The sequence below is a fragment of the Ixodes scapularis genome, unplaced genomic scaffold (assembly GCF_016920785.2).
Source record: "Ixodes scapularis isolate PalLabHiFi unplaced genomic scaffold, ASM1692078v2 PGA_scaffold7__128_contigs__length_106722199, whole genome shotgun sequence".
Classification (NCBI taxonomy): Eukaryota; Metazoa; Arthropoda; class Arachnida; order Ixodida; family Ixodidae; genus Ixodes; species Ixodes scapularis.
The window spans coordinates 10,313,287-10,331,489 of NW_024609882.1; the positions used below are offsets into that span (position 1 = coordinate 10,313,287).

General features: G+C 46.4%; 1 protein-coding gene across 1 annotated transcript in view; it reads right to left on the bottom strand.

Annotated features, from left to right (window-relative positions):
- The window catches only part of LOC115319221 (Down syndrome cell adhesion molecule), an 87,532-nt gene that overhangs the window by 24,068 nt on the left and 45,261 nt on the right, over positions 1–18,203 (bottom strand). Inside the window, exons 11-14 of the mRNA XM_040504691.2 lie at positions 15,835–15,966; positions 15,041–15,199; positions 9,262–9,332; positions 3,123–3,372 (exon numbers count right to left, since the gene is read on the bottom strand). Coding sequence (XP_040360625.2) covers positions 3,123–3,372; positions 9,262–9,332; positions 15,041–15,199; positions 15,835–15,966 — 612 coding nt within the window. The remainder of the gene's footprint in view (positions 1–3,122; positions 3,373–9,261; positions 9,333–15,040; positions 15,200–15,834; positions 15,967–18,203) is intronic.

Sequence of the window (18,203 nt, forward strand, 5' to 3'; positions counted from 1 at the left end):
GTCCGTCGTCTTCTCCTCTTTTGGGCGCAAAATTCTCTCGGTTGAATTGAGGTCGGACCTTGGAATGAGCTCCCGGCCTCGGTCGTCAACCGACCGCAGGGCCACGATCGGAAAGGGAAGGAAATTAATGAACCGGGTCGAGTAATGACCGTGGGTTCGAGGAAGGAAGACGCCTTTTTATCCTTCTTTCGGAAGGACCTTTCTGGAAGTGTCTGCTTTCTCTGGCGGACTGTCCTCCGTCTGCCAACCCCGGCCGAAAACACTGCGTCTCCGGCGTCTTTTGATCCGATTTATCGTAATTTTTGGTAGCGGGTATGCTGCGGCCGTTTCGACGAAATCGAAGCAAGCGTTAAGGCAGAGTAGCAGGGAGAAAATCATTCTTTCGATATGGCTCTGGCCATTGGCTTTGATCGCTGCCTTTTTCTCTTTCAAGTTTCTTTTTTTTTTTGTTTTTTTTAGATTTTTGATGGTGCAGCTTCAAACCATTGCACATCTCTCTTGGGCAAGCTTTGGTCACGACGTGGGAATTTATAAAGGGGCCTGAGACCTGCCTCTTGAGGTGATTTTTGTTTCTTAGATGAGACTCGGACGAAGATGCGTTATTTATTATTTTTTTTTATGGCGACAACATGATTTTTGTTTTACTCGTTAAACGCTCCAGCCACCGTCGTCGAAATTCATGCTTTAAAAGTATTTTTGGCGGCTGTGCTATACTTCGTATCAGCTTAAGTTGAGACGCAGCCGACGCTATGAGCGAATGGGACCAATCAAGCCGCGTAAGAAGCTCAAGTCACTACGCATTTTCTGTTCATAATCGGTTCAGCAATAATAGAACACGTAGAGAAACAAGACGTACACCATGACGGTACGTTTCTGAGGCTGCCTGATTGGTCCCCTCTCCTAAGCTGCGTGGGGGAGCCAGGTTGGGGCGAGGTAAAACGTGCAGAGGATATGGGAAAGGAGGTGGCGGGCGAAAGTGGAAGCCTCGGCCTTTAAGGGGAACTACAAAGTGCCCACGGAAGACCGTGGGGACGTCACTATTTGAGGGGGTGGTTTTACTTCACTACATAATCACTACAGCAAATGTAGGCGAAATTTTGCCGAATAATTCCAAATAATGTTTGTAAGAGTAATTTTTCCAAACGCAACGTATAAAAATTTATTTTGTATTAACTTTACGAGGGGACAAAATGGTGACGTGGGGGCAGTGCGGTGAATCTTAATCTCAGCCAACCTTTAACAGTGATATTGATTTATTGTTTCAGTTTTAACTGAAGCGTGCGTTTACTCATATTTGCCTAAAAATAGCTGCAAAAGTAATTGAGTTGTTCGTATGTTTAAAGAACCGGAAGCTATGAGGCACTAAAATCACCGGATGCTGTGAAAATTGCTCCATTGACCTTCCTGCCCCTAGCCGGACACAAAGAGATGTTGGCATGCAGAAGATCAAACCCCGCGAGGCGATTGGCTGATCTGTTCCAGTTGCCATTGTATTCGCCATTTCAATTCATTCGAAACTTCGAAAGGGTCGTTCTTAGCTAGTCGCGCCGAGATCGCTATGAACCATCATCGTACCGAAATTGTTTCCCGCCAAAATAAGCGTCTTTGGCTCAATGCATGCAATCCATTAAAACAATCATTCTTTTTTTCACATATCTCTTACAATGGTATCGTTTTAGAGCGCAGCTCTTAGGGGCCCGTTTCCAGCCTGAGCGGCGTCGGCGTCGGCGTCGCCGTCGGCGTAACGGGGGGGGGGGGGGGGGTCGCGTGACCCCCCCCCCCCCCGAAGTCGCGTGATCCCCCGAGGTCACGTGACCCCCCCCGAGGTCACATGACCCCCTTCCCCCGAGATCACGTGACCCCCGGGGTCACGTGACTACCCGCAGGTGACGTGACCCCCCTCAGTGCCCTTCCCTACTCCTCCTCAAGAGCTGCGCTCCAATTCGGCGTTACAGGGATTTGTAAACGGCTTTCTTTTTTTCTAACCTATTAAAAGAAAGGAAAATTAATTTTTGAATGCCGGCCAGCACCGGTGCCCCATGGGGCGGCGGTTCAAAGACGATCGCTTGTTTTGTCGGTCGATGCATGACAATATCTCTGTATTCTAAAAACATCCCTATAAGGCTACCCGTCATCAGCGAATTTAGGTCGGCTCGCCAGGAATGGAGTGGTTAAAAAGAAACTGCTTATTTCATGAAACAAAATGGCGACCATACGCGGAGCTTGGCCTACTTTCTCAGGATCCAGCGATACTTTCGAAACATTGGAAATTGTCTTGTCCGTCTTTGTGTTCCATGTTCTTCCCATTATTTATGTTAGTAGGCACCAATAAGCATCTGCAGTTTCAGACGTAGATGAGAAATTTTTGCCAGTGCACTACAACTCGCCAGCTTGGGGTCTTTAATGTACACAACGCAGTACTAATACACGACCGCACGCCGGTACAATGCTGATCGAGATGGAAACGAGCACAGGTGAGGGATTGAATGTTGTATTCCTGGGTTCTGCAGCGCGATCTTTTGCCCCACGCGCTCGGACCTGCGGTGAGCTCATACGGCCACTGATCTCCCTAAATTATTTGTAAGAACATACAAACCGCAAGACGTTGTTGGTTCTTGAAATGAAATCTGGAGCTGTGGCTAAACAATCTGACCAGCTCGTAAAGCAAGGATTGTCTTTTGCATATTCGCAGTGTCCACAGATTTCGCGTAATAAAAAACTCGTTTAACAACGTTGAGTGTGCTCGCTCAAAAGAATCAAACAGGAACGAGAAAAAAAAATAATCGGGTGGTCCTCCTTTCCAATCCTCACAGCAGGCTGACGGGAAAACGACACGTACCGGATATCATGGCCGTAGAGAGGTCATGTTTCTACGTCATCTACCGAAGGCCAGCGCGGGGCACAAATTGGACGAGAGTGCTTCGTGAGCTTTCGGCTGGAACCCGTGTTCAGTAAGTGAGAACATGAGTCATATAACCCTACGCTGACGCAGTACTCGCGTTTATTCGTTGCCCCTCTTTGACCTTCCGTTCGTGACGTATACAAACTTGACCGCTGTGCGGCCTCGATGTCTGGGTGTGATGGGTGACGGGTAAGTGGTCGAGCGACAAGGTCGCGCTCACCGAAGTCGAGGGTTCGAACGCGCACGACCTCGGACTGGGGTCCGGCCCCCTTCCCGTTGAAGGCCTGCACGGTGACGGCGTACTCCGTGGAGCGCCTCAGGCCGCCCAACTCGTAGGTGACCCTGTGCGGCTCGCCCGTAGGCGGCAGCGACTCGAACGTCTTGAAGGTGAACGCCTCGAGGCTGCTCAGCTCCCGGTAACCCACGTAGAAGCCCTCGATGCGGTCGTCCGACTTGGACAGCAGCGGGTTCTGTGAGGCAGCGGAACTTGGATGAGGAAGGGAATCTTTAAAACCGCGGCCACGCAGCTAATGCGTCAAAAAAAGGACGGTCGCAGACACTGTCTGGAGCGTGTTTCTTCCTCGCATGGCTGTCTTGTAACACAAAACAAAACATATTACCAGTAACACTGCGGCTTAAGGAAACGGACCTTTGTTGAAACCGAGCTCAAACCAACTGGCACTCTAGTTGGTTACACACAAGAGCAAAGCACAACGCAAAAAAAACACAAAAAAACAAGTACTAGTACAAGTACACGGGACAAACGCCATTGAAACACCTAAAGGTAGAACATAAAAAAACGGGTCTTGTCTGGCTTCTCTTACTTTGTTTGTTTCGAGCATTTTTCATCCAGTTTCGATTGTTTCAACAAAGCGGTGAACTTGCACCAGCTCGCTTACGCTCTCACTGTATTAATAGATGAGAAAGAACATCTTTAAATTCGCTGTCTCATTGCTCGTGCATCACACAGATGTTCGCCGCAGACATGATGACAGATGTATCGGCGGACACGGCTCAACCTTGTTCGAAGCGCGTTTACTTCATACACTGTTTTGAACGACGCGAACATAAACGCTGTATTCTTGTGTTCGGCCATAGCTTCCTTCTATACTCACAAAGCCTGGCAGTTCGACGACGGAGCCATAGAGAGCCCGGTCGCAGATTTGGAACGCGAGTTTCTGGTAGCACAGAGCATCAAAGAGTCATTTCTCGAAGAACCTGGTCGTCAGCGCGCAGATTTTGCAACGGCGAGGACACGAAACACACTTGTTCGCTCGGGAGATGTGTGTTTCTGCGTCTCGCCGCAGCGGGGCGCCAGACACGTGGCTCTCCTCTGATCCGTCGTCTGCCGCTCCCCTTTTTCCATTTCGGCGGCCGCTTCTCGTGGCGAAGTACCAGGCTTTGTCAATATATAGGAGGCTATGGTTTGGCGTTCTATCGCGTACTAACTCTGAGTTGAGACGAGAGCAGCGTGTTTTGCCTCTCTACCCACTAATCATTCTAACTAGGGCTCGGTGTTCTGCTGCCCCCGCGCACGCTCATCCCCCTGCTCCTCCTTGGCTTCTATCCATGTAAAGCAGAAGGTAGTCGTCAGTCACCGCCATAGAATCCCGACTCGTATCGTGAGCGGTGGTACAGCTCCATGGTCATGAGAAGCCCGAAGCGAACGGAGAACCCAGACATTTCGAATTCGAGGCGGCTAAGTATCGATGAACCGGCGTCCCGAGCCGTATCCATTACGTTTCGCCCGATCGCAGCGCGCTCGCTTGGAGCCGTTTCCTCGCCCAACGAACTCGGCGCCCGTCGATCGGCGCTCATCGGCGGCGTCTCCCGCTCGGATTGATTGAGAGTAGGCCCCGAACGGTCGCGCACACTTCCGAGCCGCCGTCCCCTCTGCTTGGCAGCGGCTAATTTGTTTCGATCCGCCCGCCCCCGCGCTCCTCCTATACTCCGTTCGCCCGTAAGCTGACAGCGGAATGGAAGCTACGCGCTCGCCACCGGACCAACCAACCGCCTAACTTTCATCACCTGACCCCGCTCCCTGGGCGTGGCTATGGGCGGGGGTGTCGTAACCACGTGGGAAAAGACGAACGTGCTGCTGGTCTAGCGAGTACGTGGCCTCCGCCGGAGTATCAGCTTAGGCCTCGAAGAGAGGACCAGTGGATTCGGGCAGTGCGCGACAGCGACAACACTGTTTTAATGGCTTTTATTTGAAAGGGACGGGGATTCCGGAGGAGGAGGGGGAAGAGGGAAGGGGGTCTTTGTCACTCGAGAGCCCGCAACGCGAACTGTGAGCGCGTCGCTTTGTTCTCGGACAAAGCAGCTTCTCGTTCAGCGAGGAACCGGTATTCCGGCGTTGAGACAGGCAACGCGAACGTATCTCGCGATGCGGTCGGAGCGGGAACAATCTTCGAGCTGAACAGCGACCGAACGTCTATGCGGTATTTGAACGCGCCTGTGTGCGCGACAATCTCCACCGAGAACTGAAGTGGTCTTTTCATTTGTTTTTGTTAATTATTTATTTACTTAGAAGTAACCTTAAGTGGAAAACCGAACGCCGAAGAAGAATTGGCATTTCGATTCTGTGACCGTTTAGAACTTTATTAAAATACCTGGCCGTTTCAACCAGATGTAGGACGTAAAAAATATGAATGCGCCAAAAAATTTTGCTTTAGAGAAAATTGGCGCTATTGAATACTGATGATGATGTCTAGCTTCTCCGAAAGATGATGGGATTAAATATAAACTCGAATATTTGGAGGTTGTTATAAAAAAGATTGAAGAAAAACGCATTTTATATATCATTCTATCTGCGTTGCTCGAGTGAATTTATACTGTTTACATTGATTGGAAGCCTTGCCTTTTATGCGTTTTCTAAATACCTTTTTTTCAATTACGCTCAGAACTTTGTGGTAGCAGGACTGATTCAGTCTTCTTTGTTCATCCTTTTGCAGTTGTTTTTTTATCCAGATTCCGGCAATATAATTCGTGCAGAACCTGCAAATCGGAAAACATATTTTAGGCTAAATAGGTCGTTGCGTCTCAGCTGCTTGGTTGCTTCTGGTTAACAACTTAGGGGTTTTTGGGAGCATGGTGAAAACGGTCCTCTTTTGTAGGATGAAAAATGTACGAGTGAAAAACTCCAAAAAACTTTTATTCTGTTTAAAAAGAACAAAAAGACATACATTTTACTGAAATAAACTCCAAAAATAAAAAAAAAAGTTGTTTTTTTTTTTTTTAAGGAAAAAAGAAAAAAAAATAACATTCGAAACAGGCCAGGAAGCCGTCGTGTATGAATTCCACGGAAAGGTGACGAATAATGTTACCGATATATTATAGAAGTATTATGCTAAATTTTATTTCAGCAGCTGAAATTATCATCAGCTCTGGTCCGTTGCAGCAGATTAAAACACAGCTTACGCCACAACTGGAGCAAAACAACACCAAAGACCAGCAGATATCAATATTTTTTAATCAAAAGTTAATCTCCTTGTGTGTTGGGTGGAAGCGAATTTATTTATATAGAAGCAAACTCAATTTGAAATTCGCGAGACGCGTCCCTAGCCTGCAACAAGGCTCAGGTAATACGTGGTAGGCAATATCTGTAAGCAAGAACGAAACAAAAAAATGTCGCGCGGCATATTTGCTTTTTCTTAGTTTGCATGGACGCGCTCTCCACATCCCGCTATCTCTCATTTCGCGATGCGTTTCTGATGCTTTTGTTGCGTGCACTTAAGCCCTTCTTTCGAAATTGAGTTCTGATTCCTGGTCCCCCTTGACTTGTTTTGTTTACGCCCTCTGAACAGTTAATTACGGCATCGCGCCTTAGAAGCTGGTTTATCGTCAGGAGCACAATAACAGCCGGCCGTGTGCGCTGTCTCGCGATGGCGCACACTTCGCACGGCTTTCTTCTTTGGATCATTTATATTCCAAGTGAGAAAGCAATTTCACAGAAATAACAACTCCACCTCGTCGAAAATAAAGACACCGGACCTTGAGAAAGTAGCAGCATTTCCTTCACTGCCTGTTAGTCGGACACCAACAGATACTGACATACAGACGACGAAAACCTCGCAAGGTGATTGGCTGATCGGTGTCTGTTGCCGTAGAAATCGCCATTTTGGCCCCTTCCAATCTTCGAAGCTTCCAGAGGGAGCGTTTTCAGCCAGTCGCGTCAAGATCGCCATGGAGCATCGTCGTACTCAAGCCGTTCCTCTCCAATATACACGTCTTTGACACTGTGTATGCAATCAACTTATCAATCATGCCCATCTCCACGAACATCTTACAATCATATTGTTTTTCTTGCGTATATTTAAAGACAAGGAAATTATATTTCGATGCCTCCAAGCACTGATGCCGCATGTAGCGGCGGTACAATGTACGCTTGTTTTGCCGGTGTGTGGATAGCAACATTGCAGTGTAGAAAAAAAAAGTCTGTATAAATCTACCGGCCACCAGCGAAGTTAGGTCGGTTCACCAAGAAGGAAGAGGTCAAGGAGAACTTTCTTATGTTATAAACCAAAAATGGCGACCATACTGGGGGCTTGACGCTACTTTCCCAGGATTCGATTACTTTAGTCGAAATCAGAGCTCTTTCTTGGCGCGCACGCTCGCGCGCATGCGCATTCACACACACGCGCGCGCATACACGCACACACACACTCACACTCATCTACACACACCCGTACGCAGAAACAGGCACGCAAAGAGACAGGCACACGCTCGTACACACGCCTGCACGGATACACACTCGTACACACACATATATACACATTCACACACGCACAGACAAACTCATGTGACCGCACGCAGGAAAAGGCCGACAGGCAGAAACACACGCACAGACAAAAAGACAAACACACAGACACACACCCACAAACTCTCACACACGCACGCACGCACGCATGCACATACGCACACTCACACACGGCCGCGCGCGGGGAGGAGCACACAGGCACACACACACACACACGGACAGACGCGCGTACACACGCATTTGTACGCACACATGCACAAAGCCGCAAACTCACGCACGTCCGCACGTGAGAGAGGAAAACAGGCACGAACACGCACAGAAAGACAGTCGCACGTACACACACATGCACACGTACACATGCATGTAAACACGCGCACGCCCACGCGCACAAACGCACACATTGTTATATAACTACAGTGTGAATACGCGAATATGGCGTACAGCATGCGTTCATGAACCGGCAATACTGGATCCATGACAATTTAAAGCCTGAGACACGGAGAAATTATAAAACAAACAAGACGACAGGTATTGAATATTTGTTATAAAAAAAGCTCTGAAAGTTACGCAAAACCTTGGTGTGCCTTATTTTAATAGTAGCATTACTCTGAAACGAACTTTGTCTGGTATAAATATCAAAACCAGTTTGAACTTTTGTTCTCTTCTAAACGATGCAGGCTGAAGACTTTCGCTTGCCAAACGCGCGACAACGTTCTTTTTTAGAAACTTCAATTTCAATTTAGATGATAGCATTCAGTTCCATCAGCCAGATTAACATTGAAACTAAAGTATCCGGTATTTCAAATGAAAAAAAAAAAATCGGAAAAGGAAAGACTGAGGACTTTGCTTCTACGTCCTTATTGACGAGAGGTCGCATTTCGACAAAAAAGCTTCTCATGGGGATAATTTTGTTTTTAAGTTATCAAAGTATTACAAATAGAAACCTTACAAGAGTAATGTACGCAATGGATTGGCGAACGAATTTCTTTAAAGAACAATTTACTTGCGCTAAATTAAATGTTGACCTTTTTCACAACACGAAAGCGGACTTGTGGTGGAGGAATCAAAAGTATGTTAGGGCTAGTTGGTTGATGATCATTTTGGTTTAAAACGGCTCGATAAAAAACAAGGGAAAAGTGAAAAAAAAAATAAACACCCTATTGCGGCACTGCTTGATACAGTGTGGCAATAGAGTGTTTCGATACTTTTTTCTTTAATTCACAACATTGCTCTCATCGCCAGTCTGTACTCTGCCTGTAGAAAAGAAAAAAAGAAAAAAACATTTTCTAGACTTTGTACGGCGGCAAAAGATGTGCCGAACAACTTGGTCTCTTCGAAATAGCGTCTGGAGAATTGCGACAGGGCGGAAATTAAGGTCACACGCTCGTTATGCGCACCCAGCCATATATAAAAGCAAACAAAAGAGCTTACGAGCAAAGAAGGGCACAAACGACTTCAAAGAAGCGTGCCGCCGTAATGGTGCGAATTACGCATTTGCAAATTGCAAAGTTCCGGAACGTGTTTCCTTTTTTTGTTTTTCATTTGTTTCTTGTCTTATCGCTAGAAATGGGTATAATATTTCACAAGCCTGGATACTTACGTCGAAGGAAACTGATATCGCCCGGGAGTTTGACGCAGTGGCTTGAACGTTCTTGGGCGGGAAGCGAGGGGCTGCGATAAAGAGAAAAATAAATAAAAAAAAACGTGAATTGAGTGGAATGTTAGGCGCTGGACGGAGCCGTTTGATGAGAGTTTGTTCATCGCAGACTGTCTGATAACTTCGGTCTAACGCTCCGACGTCAACCTTTTTTTCCGGTCGGCGAAACACATTTTGATGGCGCCTTTTAGCGGACCGCCAACGAGAGCTGCGAGTTTTACGGGTTGTTTCTTATGCCCTGTACAGATAATAAGTTTGGTTCTTATAGTTTTATTCTTTAGCAGAAAGACGCTATAGTTACTGGAAACCTAAGAAATACGCGGCCTTGTGATTTGTTCTCGGGATTTTCCCCATCGGCTGAATCGTATTGGTTGCGAAAAGAAATGCGAAGATGGACGGGATTCGCGCATCACCCGGCGTTTCTTGAGTTGTCGTCTGTGAGTCTGTACAAGTAAACCTCGGGGGAGCGTTGGGACACTTGCAAAATATTATTGTCTATTTGAAAACGTTCGGACAGACAATAGACAGGTGACATAAAAACGTGTTACGAAGTTAATATTCTTAATCTCTCAGCGAAACGTTAGTTTTGATAAATAGCACTCTGGATGTATGCATGTGTTAATTCTCAAAACGCACCAACACACATACATCTATAAAAAAAATATATATATAAATATATATATATATATATATCTCGCAGGTGCTGTTCCTCTATATATATTCACTGGTAGTTGCAAAAAAAAAAAAAAAAGATTGGAGAGAAAGAGGCGAAGGTAACGTTCCCAACTTGTAGCGAGATGAAGGCATTAGATTTTCTTCCCACGCAATGGGGTAGTCACAGAAATGTATGCCTTCGTGATCTTTAATCGTATGATTTTCTGGGAAGCAGGCAGCTCGTCAAGCTTATTTTTCAGCTTTCGTTCCCCAACCTCCCCCAAAGGTTTTATGGGATACAAAGGAGTTATTAAAAGTGAGGAGACTGAGAACGCGGACCGTGTTTTGAGCTGCGCTGGATGTTTAATTGTGAGCTTTTCTGCACCCGGTAATCTGATATTTTTGGCGGGCCAATGTCTCTCACCCACAAAACTATCGGATGGCGCTATAGTACGACTGCGCGAAGTCGAGACAGAAACAAACATCCCACCCTGCGTGACGTCGTCGCGTGTTCCCACGTGTTTGCCCCGTCAGGGCAAGATCACGGGAGAAAAGCCGAGAGAATATTGGTCAAATAATCGCGTACCTTCGGCAAGACTGTCAGCAGCTCACGCGTAGACACAAAATAAACAGATATCGGAAAGGCCCTTGCCCCCCAGCTTGTTTTTATGTATTCATAAGAAGGAGACGACAAATTTATTCCTAATTTGCGCACGCTGACAAGCGGCAGCAAAAGCTCTCCTGGGGTTCCCTTCTTCTGTCTTTTTTTTTTTTTCCTTTTCATTATGAACCATAAAAGGCTAAACGTTACTTTTATTTAGCCTCTTCATTAGTCCGCGTTCGGCAGGACATAATTATTTCTGGGTGCCCTTTGAGCGCCATCTTTCCACGAAGCCAAACAAACATTGCCCGAAGTAAGGAAGAACAGAGCGGACAAATACCGGGCGCAAAAGGCAAACGGCGGCCGCCCGGGCAAACTTTCCGCGCCAGGGTTACGGCCTGGCCTCGAGTTTACTTTTTCCTTCGCAGCCGGGGCTCTCGCTCTCTCCTGCCCAGCGCAAACAATGGGTGACTGAGAACATCTGCGCGCTCGGTTTTAATTACTGGTCGCTGCCGAGAAGACCGGCCGCTCGGCGAACGCAAACACTCTGTCTTGGAAGCAGCGGCGATGGCCTTCTAATAACTAAGCTGAGTTGATGGAGGCCGGAGTTCTCTCTTTTTTTTTCTCCCCTTTATCCGGGGAAATAAGCGCACGAGCGTAAATTATTTCAGTGTTCGCTACAACGATATACATACGGCCGTTCTGCCTGCCTAGTCCGGGTCCTGGAATGCGGGTCTGTCTAAACTGGCCCGTATCTCAGGACAAGTGGATACGATCTTCGCTTCCTCATTTATGTCCAAACGCAAGACCTGGATTTCTTTTTTTTTAATTCTAAAATTGAGGCATGCACGTGGGTCAGATTGGCGTTAAAATACCGAAGTAAAATCTGAGAATTTCCGGAGCGTGAGTTTGTCCGCTTCTTCCGCAGGGATTGCCGTGACGTTAGAAGGCCGAGCTCCGATTGACTCTGATTGGAAGGAGATTTAATAGACCCCAAGGCATCTAGTGTTGAGGTCTACCCACTATACTTTCTATCAGAACCAATCAGAGCTCGTTGCGCTCTGACGTCCCTGCAACCCCTGCGCAGGAAGCGGACGAACTCGCGCTCGGTATAATCACTGGCAACTTAAGAAATGTCGGGCGTGGTGAACCCCGAGCATCATGTTCTCCCTTCGAAGCCAATCAAATTGCTGCCTTATCTGATCAAAAAAGGCAAACAACCAATCGCGAAACAAGGAGCGCGAGCATGATAATCGAAGCCCTTCCTCGTTTAAACTGCTAGTAACTCTAGGGCTAGGGGCCGTTTTGCAGTAACACTAGAAAAGAAAAGAATAAAAACAATATCCGAGTAAATTGTTTCCTGTGCTTGTTCAGACCAATGGGGGAATTAGTCAGCCCCAACGAGCGTTCGGTGTCCCCGCCGTAGACGAGACATTTCGCCAGTGCAGCGCCACTGCATGCTACCCTGGGGTATTTAACGTCCGTCACTCCGTGGAGATACAAACGACCACACGCAACTACAGTGAGCATCCAGACAGCACAGACAAGGTTGGGGATATACACCGAGAGTTCCTCTAGGTTCTGTGACGATGTCTGCTCTCAAAACCCAAAGAACCAAAAAAAAAAAGAAGAAGTATTCCGCGGCGAACCGTGTAAGATTAAAGGTCATGGCGTCGTACTTGGCGTCGTTATGTATATTTCGAAGAACCGCGCTTTTCGAGAGAAACTTGTTGCGAAGGCTCGCACAAGACTCTCTTTGGCGTTCGCTCGCTCGACTTCTAACTTTGCTGCCTTATCTTTTTTTTTTTTTTTATTTGGGGGGGAAGGGGGGGGGAAGGAGAAGTCGACGTAACGCAGCCTTCCCGAACGTGATCCGAATCTGGAGCCCGTGGCTGGTCGCGCTTTTTCTGGTGGTGTCTTGGCGTTGATCCTCTTCATGCCCTGCTTCTGGCGGCTATTTCGTACCATCAGGCCCTCCGCATGGGAGCAGGCAAAAGCACTGGCCAACCGGGTGGAAACCATTAGCGTGCGGCGGCGTGCCTTATTGGGTTAACATCTAACCCATGACTGGGCTTTGTAAGCGACCGTGGAACGGCAAACGGCAACAAGAGTGACAAGAAACAAAGAAAGACAGGGGGCAGAATGCAACTCAAGGCTGGCCTAGACATATGCGTTGACTGCCTTGCGTTGCGTTTCGCAACGGTTCATTGCGCAGCCGACGTCACTCGTACTTCTCCTCGCAGGCATCACTTGATATTTGTTTATTTTGTTCCCATCTCTAGTGTACCCCATTTTCTCGGCTCATCCGAGATGGTATTTTGCGTAGAATTATATTATATGTCTACTACCCTGTTCCATATGAAACTTCGCAGGCAACAAGATTGTCAACTCTTTTTTTTTTCGACCCGGCGAATATGTTAAATTTGGTGCATCGCACCGATGCAAAGACGTTAACGTGATGTTTAATTCTTGAGACTGGGTAGGAAACATGAAGAATATTACCTTTATTCTCTTTCTCCTAATATTATTTAAATTTCCTGCCAAACCTCAGGGTTTCAACATCACGATTAATACGCACCAGTTGACCAGCACGTTGACAATTTTTTTTTTGCTTTAACATATTCGCTCGGTCGAAAACATAGTGAATAGTCACTATGATTTATTTTTATAAGATCTGTTTTACTGGCAGTTTCCATTTCATCTTGCTGTCAATTTATTTTATCTGCCCATAGCAAGATCTTGGTAAAGCCAAAACCAAGAGGTGCTCTAAAACGGATATCGTCATAATTTAATAAAATAATTCTACACTATCTCGCTTCTAGAGCACACGTGGGAAAATGTATACATTTATGGCACCATCCTCGCTCAGGAAGTATATAACTGGCACAGTAGTACTCACCTAAAACCCATTTGAGTTGTGCTGAGTAGCACCATTATAAAATACTACAGTATAGAAATAATTGGTATAAAATGTGGTGTATTTTCACGCGCAACGTGAAACATGGAATTTATATTTCCGTGCAATGTATAAACACCCTTCACCCTACAGTTAAGTTCAAATTGTAATCAAAGTCTTGCGCGACCAGACGCGAGAAATCTGCTTAAAGCTAGAAGTCCTTTTCTTTCTCCCCTCAAAGCGCTTTATTGCATTGATGGTTCAGCTTTCTGATTCAGGGGATGGTACGCAGTAATACAGAATAATGTGAACAATCACGAATGATAGAGATTCCTTTTTCATGAAGTCGCACTCCTCGTTTATAAATTAAAAAGAAGCGCGTCGCTGCAGACACGAATAACAGAAATCCGTGGGTACAGGGAATTCTGTTCTTTAAGTTTCTTAAGCTAATTCTTTAAGCATCTTCGAAGCATGTTTGCAATATACATACGTATGCTTGGAACATGTCTCCAGAAAGGTATTGGATGACCAATATATTCCTCGTCGAAGGAAGAAAGACGCCTCACACAGTGGGGAGTTTCAGGGAACCGTTTTTGCACATCCGATACTCTAGGATGGGCCCCTCTGGTAGCAACTGCGCATGTGCAGATTTTCTGTTATCGCGCATGCGCAGTGAGTACCGGAGGGCCCATCTTACCGTACCGGATGTGCAAAAGCGGTTCCCTAAAACTCCCCATTTCTGCAGACTGTCTTTTGCACGATGTATGTGCGACGTGATCGCGGCTCAAGTGTTCGATGTACGAGGCGTTCTCTTTTATTCGACGGCAATTTCGTTCCTAAAGAAATGACAGGAAAGCTACGTTCTACACTGCGTGTTTATGAGACCATCTGGAAATGAGAGAAGGGTTACAACAATAGCGATCAGTGACCTAATACTGGTAGTCGTTAACTACATTTTGAAATATTGGGTTAATTGGTTGCGAACACGGTTTCTCTAGAATATCTGCTCCCGCTTTGTTCTCGACTTTTGATTCTATAGACATTTTTTGTTTGATTTCGTTCTCAGTCTCGTGGGTTTCGTATATGGTGAGCCGGACACACAAATAAGAAAACATTGCAACCTGGAATATGCGAAAACATATAGGTGAGGCAAAACAAGAATCTGTGACGATCACGTATTTTTCGTAAACACCTTCCAGTGGCGTGGAGAGATCAAAACAATGTTTCAGCCCATACCAGAATTGATGAAATTCAAGATGGCTGAGCCCTTGTGGGAAAGGTGTATACTGTTCGTAATTCATCTAACTTCAGGGACATCATGTGCGCACTCGCCTATGCACTCTACATTGAAAGTTTTTTTTTTTTTTTTTTTTTTTTTTTTTGCAGTAGTTGAGTATTTTTTGTTGAAGCGAACCGGATGCACAGGCATGCAGCATTGCGTGTTTTATTTTTTCGATCAAACTTAAATATTCTACACTTTTAGGTAAGTTTCACGACACAAAGCTTAGCATTCACCTCTATGTGGTTCTAAGTAATAAAACGAGCGCTGAAAGATGGACTGGCGAACTCACGTTCTTGGGACGTGGTAAACTCCGTAACGACGCTGAAGTCGCTGTTTCCAAAGACGTTGTCCGCCCTGACGCGGAGCTGGTAGGCGGTGGTGGGTAGCAAGCTCCGAATAGTGGCCTTGGTCTCCATCCCCGACACCGACATGGTGTCCTGCCACAGCCCTGTGGCACGGCACAAAAAACAGAATCAATCAATATCTGCACATAATGCTGACCACCCCTTTTTCGTGTTTATTCTTTCCAAATGCTTAATCTTAGATTACGGTTTTTTTTGTTTTTTTTTTTTTTCTTTTTTTATTGCTTGGATCTATATCGCGGCGGAATCATGCACAGAAACTTATTTCGCGAAGAATACAATTTTTAGAAGAAAATTTTATTTATTTCTTGTTTAGAAAGTTAAATAAATTTGATACAGCCATTCACATGGCAGACATGAACCCTCTTGTTTTACGAAAATTTAAAAATCCTTTATACAGAAGACTCTTTAAAAATCGGCGAACCAAGGCATGACGACTGGCACGTGCACAACCGAGATCGCTATCTGATTTTCCTATTCTCAAAATGCGTTCCCTCTCAAGTCCTTCAAAAAGCACGAAAAACATAGACATGAGGCGTTTTGATTGTAAGGCCAAAGGCAGCATTAATATGAACTAGTAAGAGTAAGCTATTCACACACAAAGGCATCGTTCTGAACAATGCTTTCGAGCTTTATAAAATTGAATATGGGCGGTTACAAAATGGCGTGTTTAGTAGGGATTTCTCAGTACGATTAGGAAGGTCGTTTCCTCGGGTGTTACCATCTGCCGTCTTCCAGTGAAGAACGTATTGCGTGATGGCCGAGTTTCCGTTGAAAGGCGCAGACCACGTGACCCTCGCTGTCCGACTACCGACCTCACGGACGTCCACGTCAGCCGGAGCATCAGGAACATCTGGGCAAAATGTACAGGAGTCAAGAGTGTAAGTCATACCAAGAACCGTCTTGTGACTATAGTCGTCCGTAGAAATTTGGAAAAGAAGTCACGAGGAATAGCCGCTGTAAAGCTCAGTACTAGGGATACCGGTTAGTACAGTCAGCGACACGTCTGCTAATTTTTGCCGAACGGTGTGCTCCAGAACAAGAGCATAGGCTGCAGTGTCGATAATTATAAACAAGCACAAAACTAGATAAAGCAGTGTGCGGCCAGAGCAACTGTTCGCACTAACTTTGTTTCAGCTCCAGTCCGAGCGCAGTCAAATCATAGAAGAGATACAGCCTGTGCACACATACTATTAATTAAGCATACAGTCACGGCGAACCCTCAGTGCCTAGTTGAACAATCCGGCCATTAATCTCTATAATGGGGGGGTTGGATAGGGTATAGCCGCCCTACAAACAAGGCGTAAGTGAAGCCACCAAAAGTTCGATGCTTGTCCCGGAAGTTGGTCGTCTGCTGGGCTTTCTAGTGTATTCTGTCGATGTTCTGGTACATGCTTTCCGGTGTCTTTGATTGGGTTTTAATCATCACGTTCCGATTTAAAGGCCGAGAATAAGTCAATTGAATTTCCGACATATGCACACATGATCAACAAGAATCTCGAAGGGTTTCCAATGAACGGCTTCCCAGGATCCATCTCGGGTCTGCATGCGCTCTTACTGCGCAACTAGCGGGCTCTCTTCAGGTGACAAGCGAAAATCCGGCGCCCTCGACGCTTTTCGAACCAGCGCTCGGAAGGGTTACAAAGCCTGACAAGCGCTCACCTCCGGGACAAGCCGCTCACTTCCGGTGGCTTCATACCTGTTCGCTGAACGCGCCATCAGGCCCCCAATTGAAGAGCGGTGGAGCCGGCAAATAAGCAGAGACACAAAGACGGCGAACGACGTGACGTTGCGCTTTCAACAATGCTCAGTTGGCCCCTCGGCTCGTACCGTCAGCTGCGCTGGGACTTCAGGACAAAAAAAGTATACGCGCCGGTAAGTTCCAAAAATAGCTTCACCAAGATCCCGCTATTCCCCTCAGCCATCCTTTTCGTCGCCGTGCTTCTCTATACTGACAGTCATCCACCTCGGGCGGGGCTTTCTAGCCTGACTTCGCAATTTATACTATAATGATCGTGGACGCTTCGAAAGGTTTTCTAAGACACGATAGTCAGACGTTTATAGCCGCTAATCTACAACCGGAGCTATGATCTGGACACTTGTCGGCGCCAACGTCAAGCGAGGCGCCGGCCAATTGCGGCCGCCCAATTCCTCGCCGACTTTTTTTTAGCCCAGTGGCACGACTAGGGCCCCGAAATGCCTTCGTTGGCTCTGGTTCCTCGATGGTTACCTTCAATTTAGGCAACGCAATACGCGACGGATTACGTTCAGGGCTTCGTGATTTGATCTGGGGCGTTCTTAAAAGCTCATGCCACAAGCTTATCATTATCTGATAACAACAAAACCTCCAGCCTCTCCGCCCTCGTGAAGAATAAAGAACAGCGGAGCTGTATTTCGTGCCGCCATCAATGAACTCTGGCGGCAACCAGACAACAGGCAAGCCGATTGTCTGGTTGCCGCCGTTAATCAATGGCGGTAACCGTCCAGAGGGTTGTGCCTAGATTTATTTGTCCATGGACACGAAACTGGGGGAATTAGCCATTAACAGCTCCGCTGTAAAAGCTAGAAACCAACCACTTACTACGTTTCTAAAGCTCTCAGCTGCTACGGTAACTTTATCCGTCGGCCTAACGCGCGTTGGGGTTCATTAGTCTGCGTGTTAGAAACTACCGACGGGGAAACCGCGATTGGTACTAGAAACCGCTTCGATCACTGTCACCTAGAACCCGCCTCCGGCTGCCTCTCCAAAGGTAATCCCCCATTCACTTTTTTTTTAATTTTTTTTCCTCCTGACACGTGTCTAGTAGGTGCAACAACCACTCCGCCTCTTGCCAGTAAGCTCGAGACCACGCATCTTTGTACATCCTAATTGTGTGGGCCAAGATCGAAATCCTTTTTTTTTAAGTATTCAGCATCCTTCAGTCCTATTGTTGAGTACTTCATTTTATTTGTATATGTCTTTCGTTAAATCAAAGACCCCACCACTTCACATATCTCTGCAGAGAGAAATAAAGATAGACACAATGACGCAACGCAACGCATCTTAGGTTGCAAGACCGTAGGGTTACATTTTCAACGTCCCCTAAACTG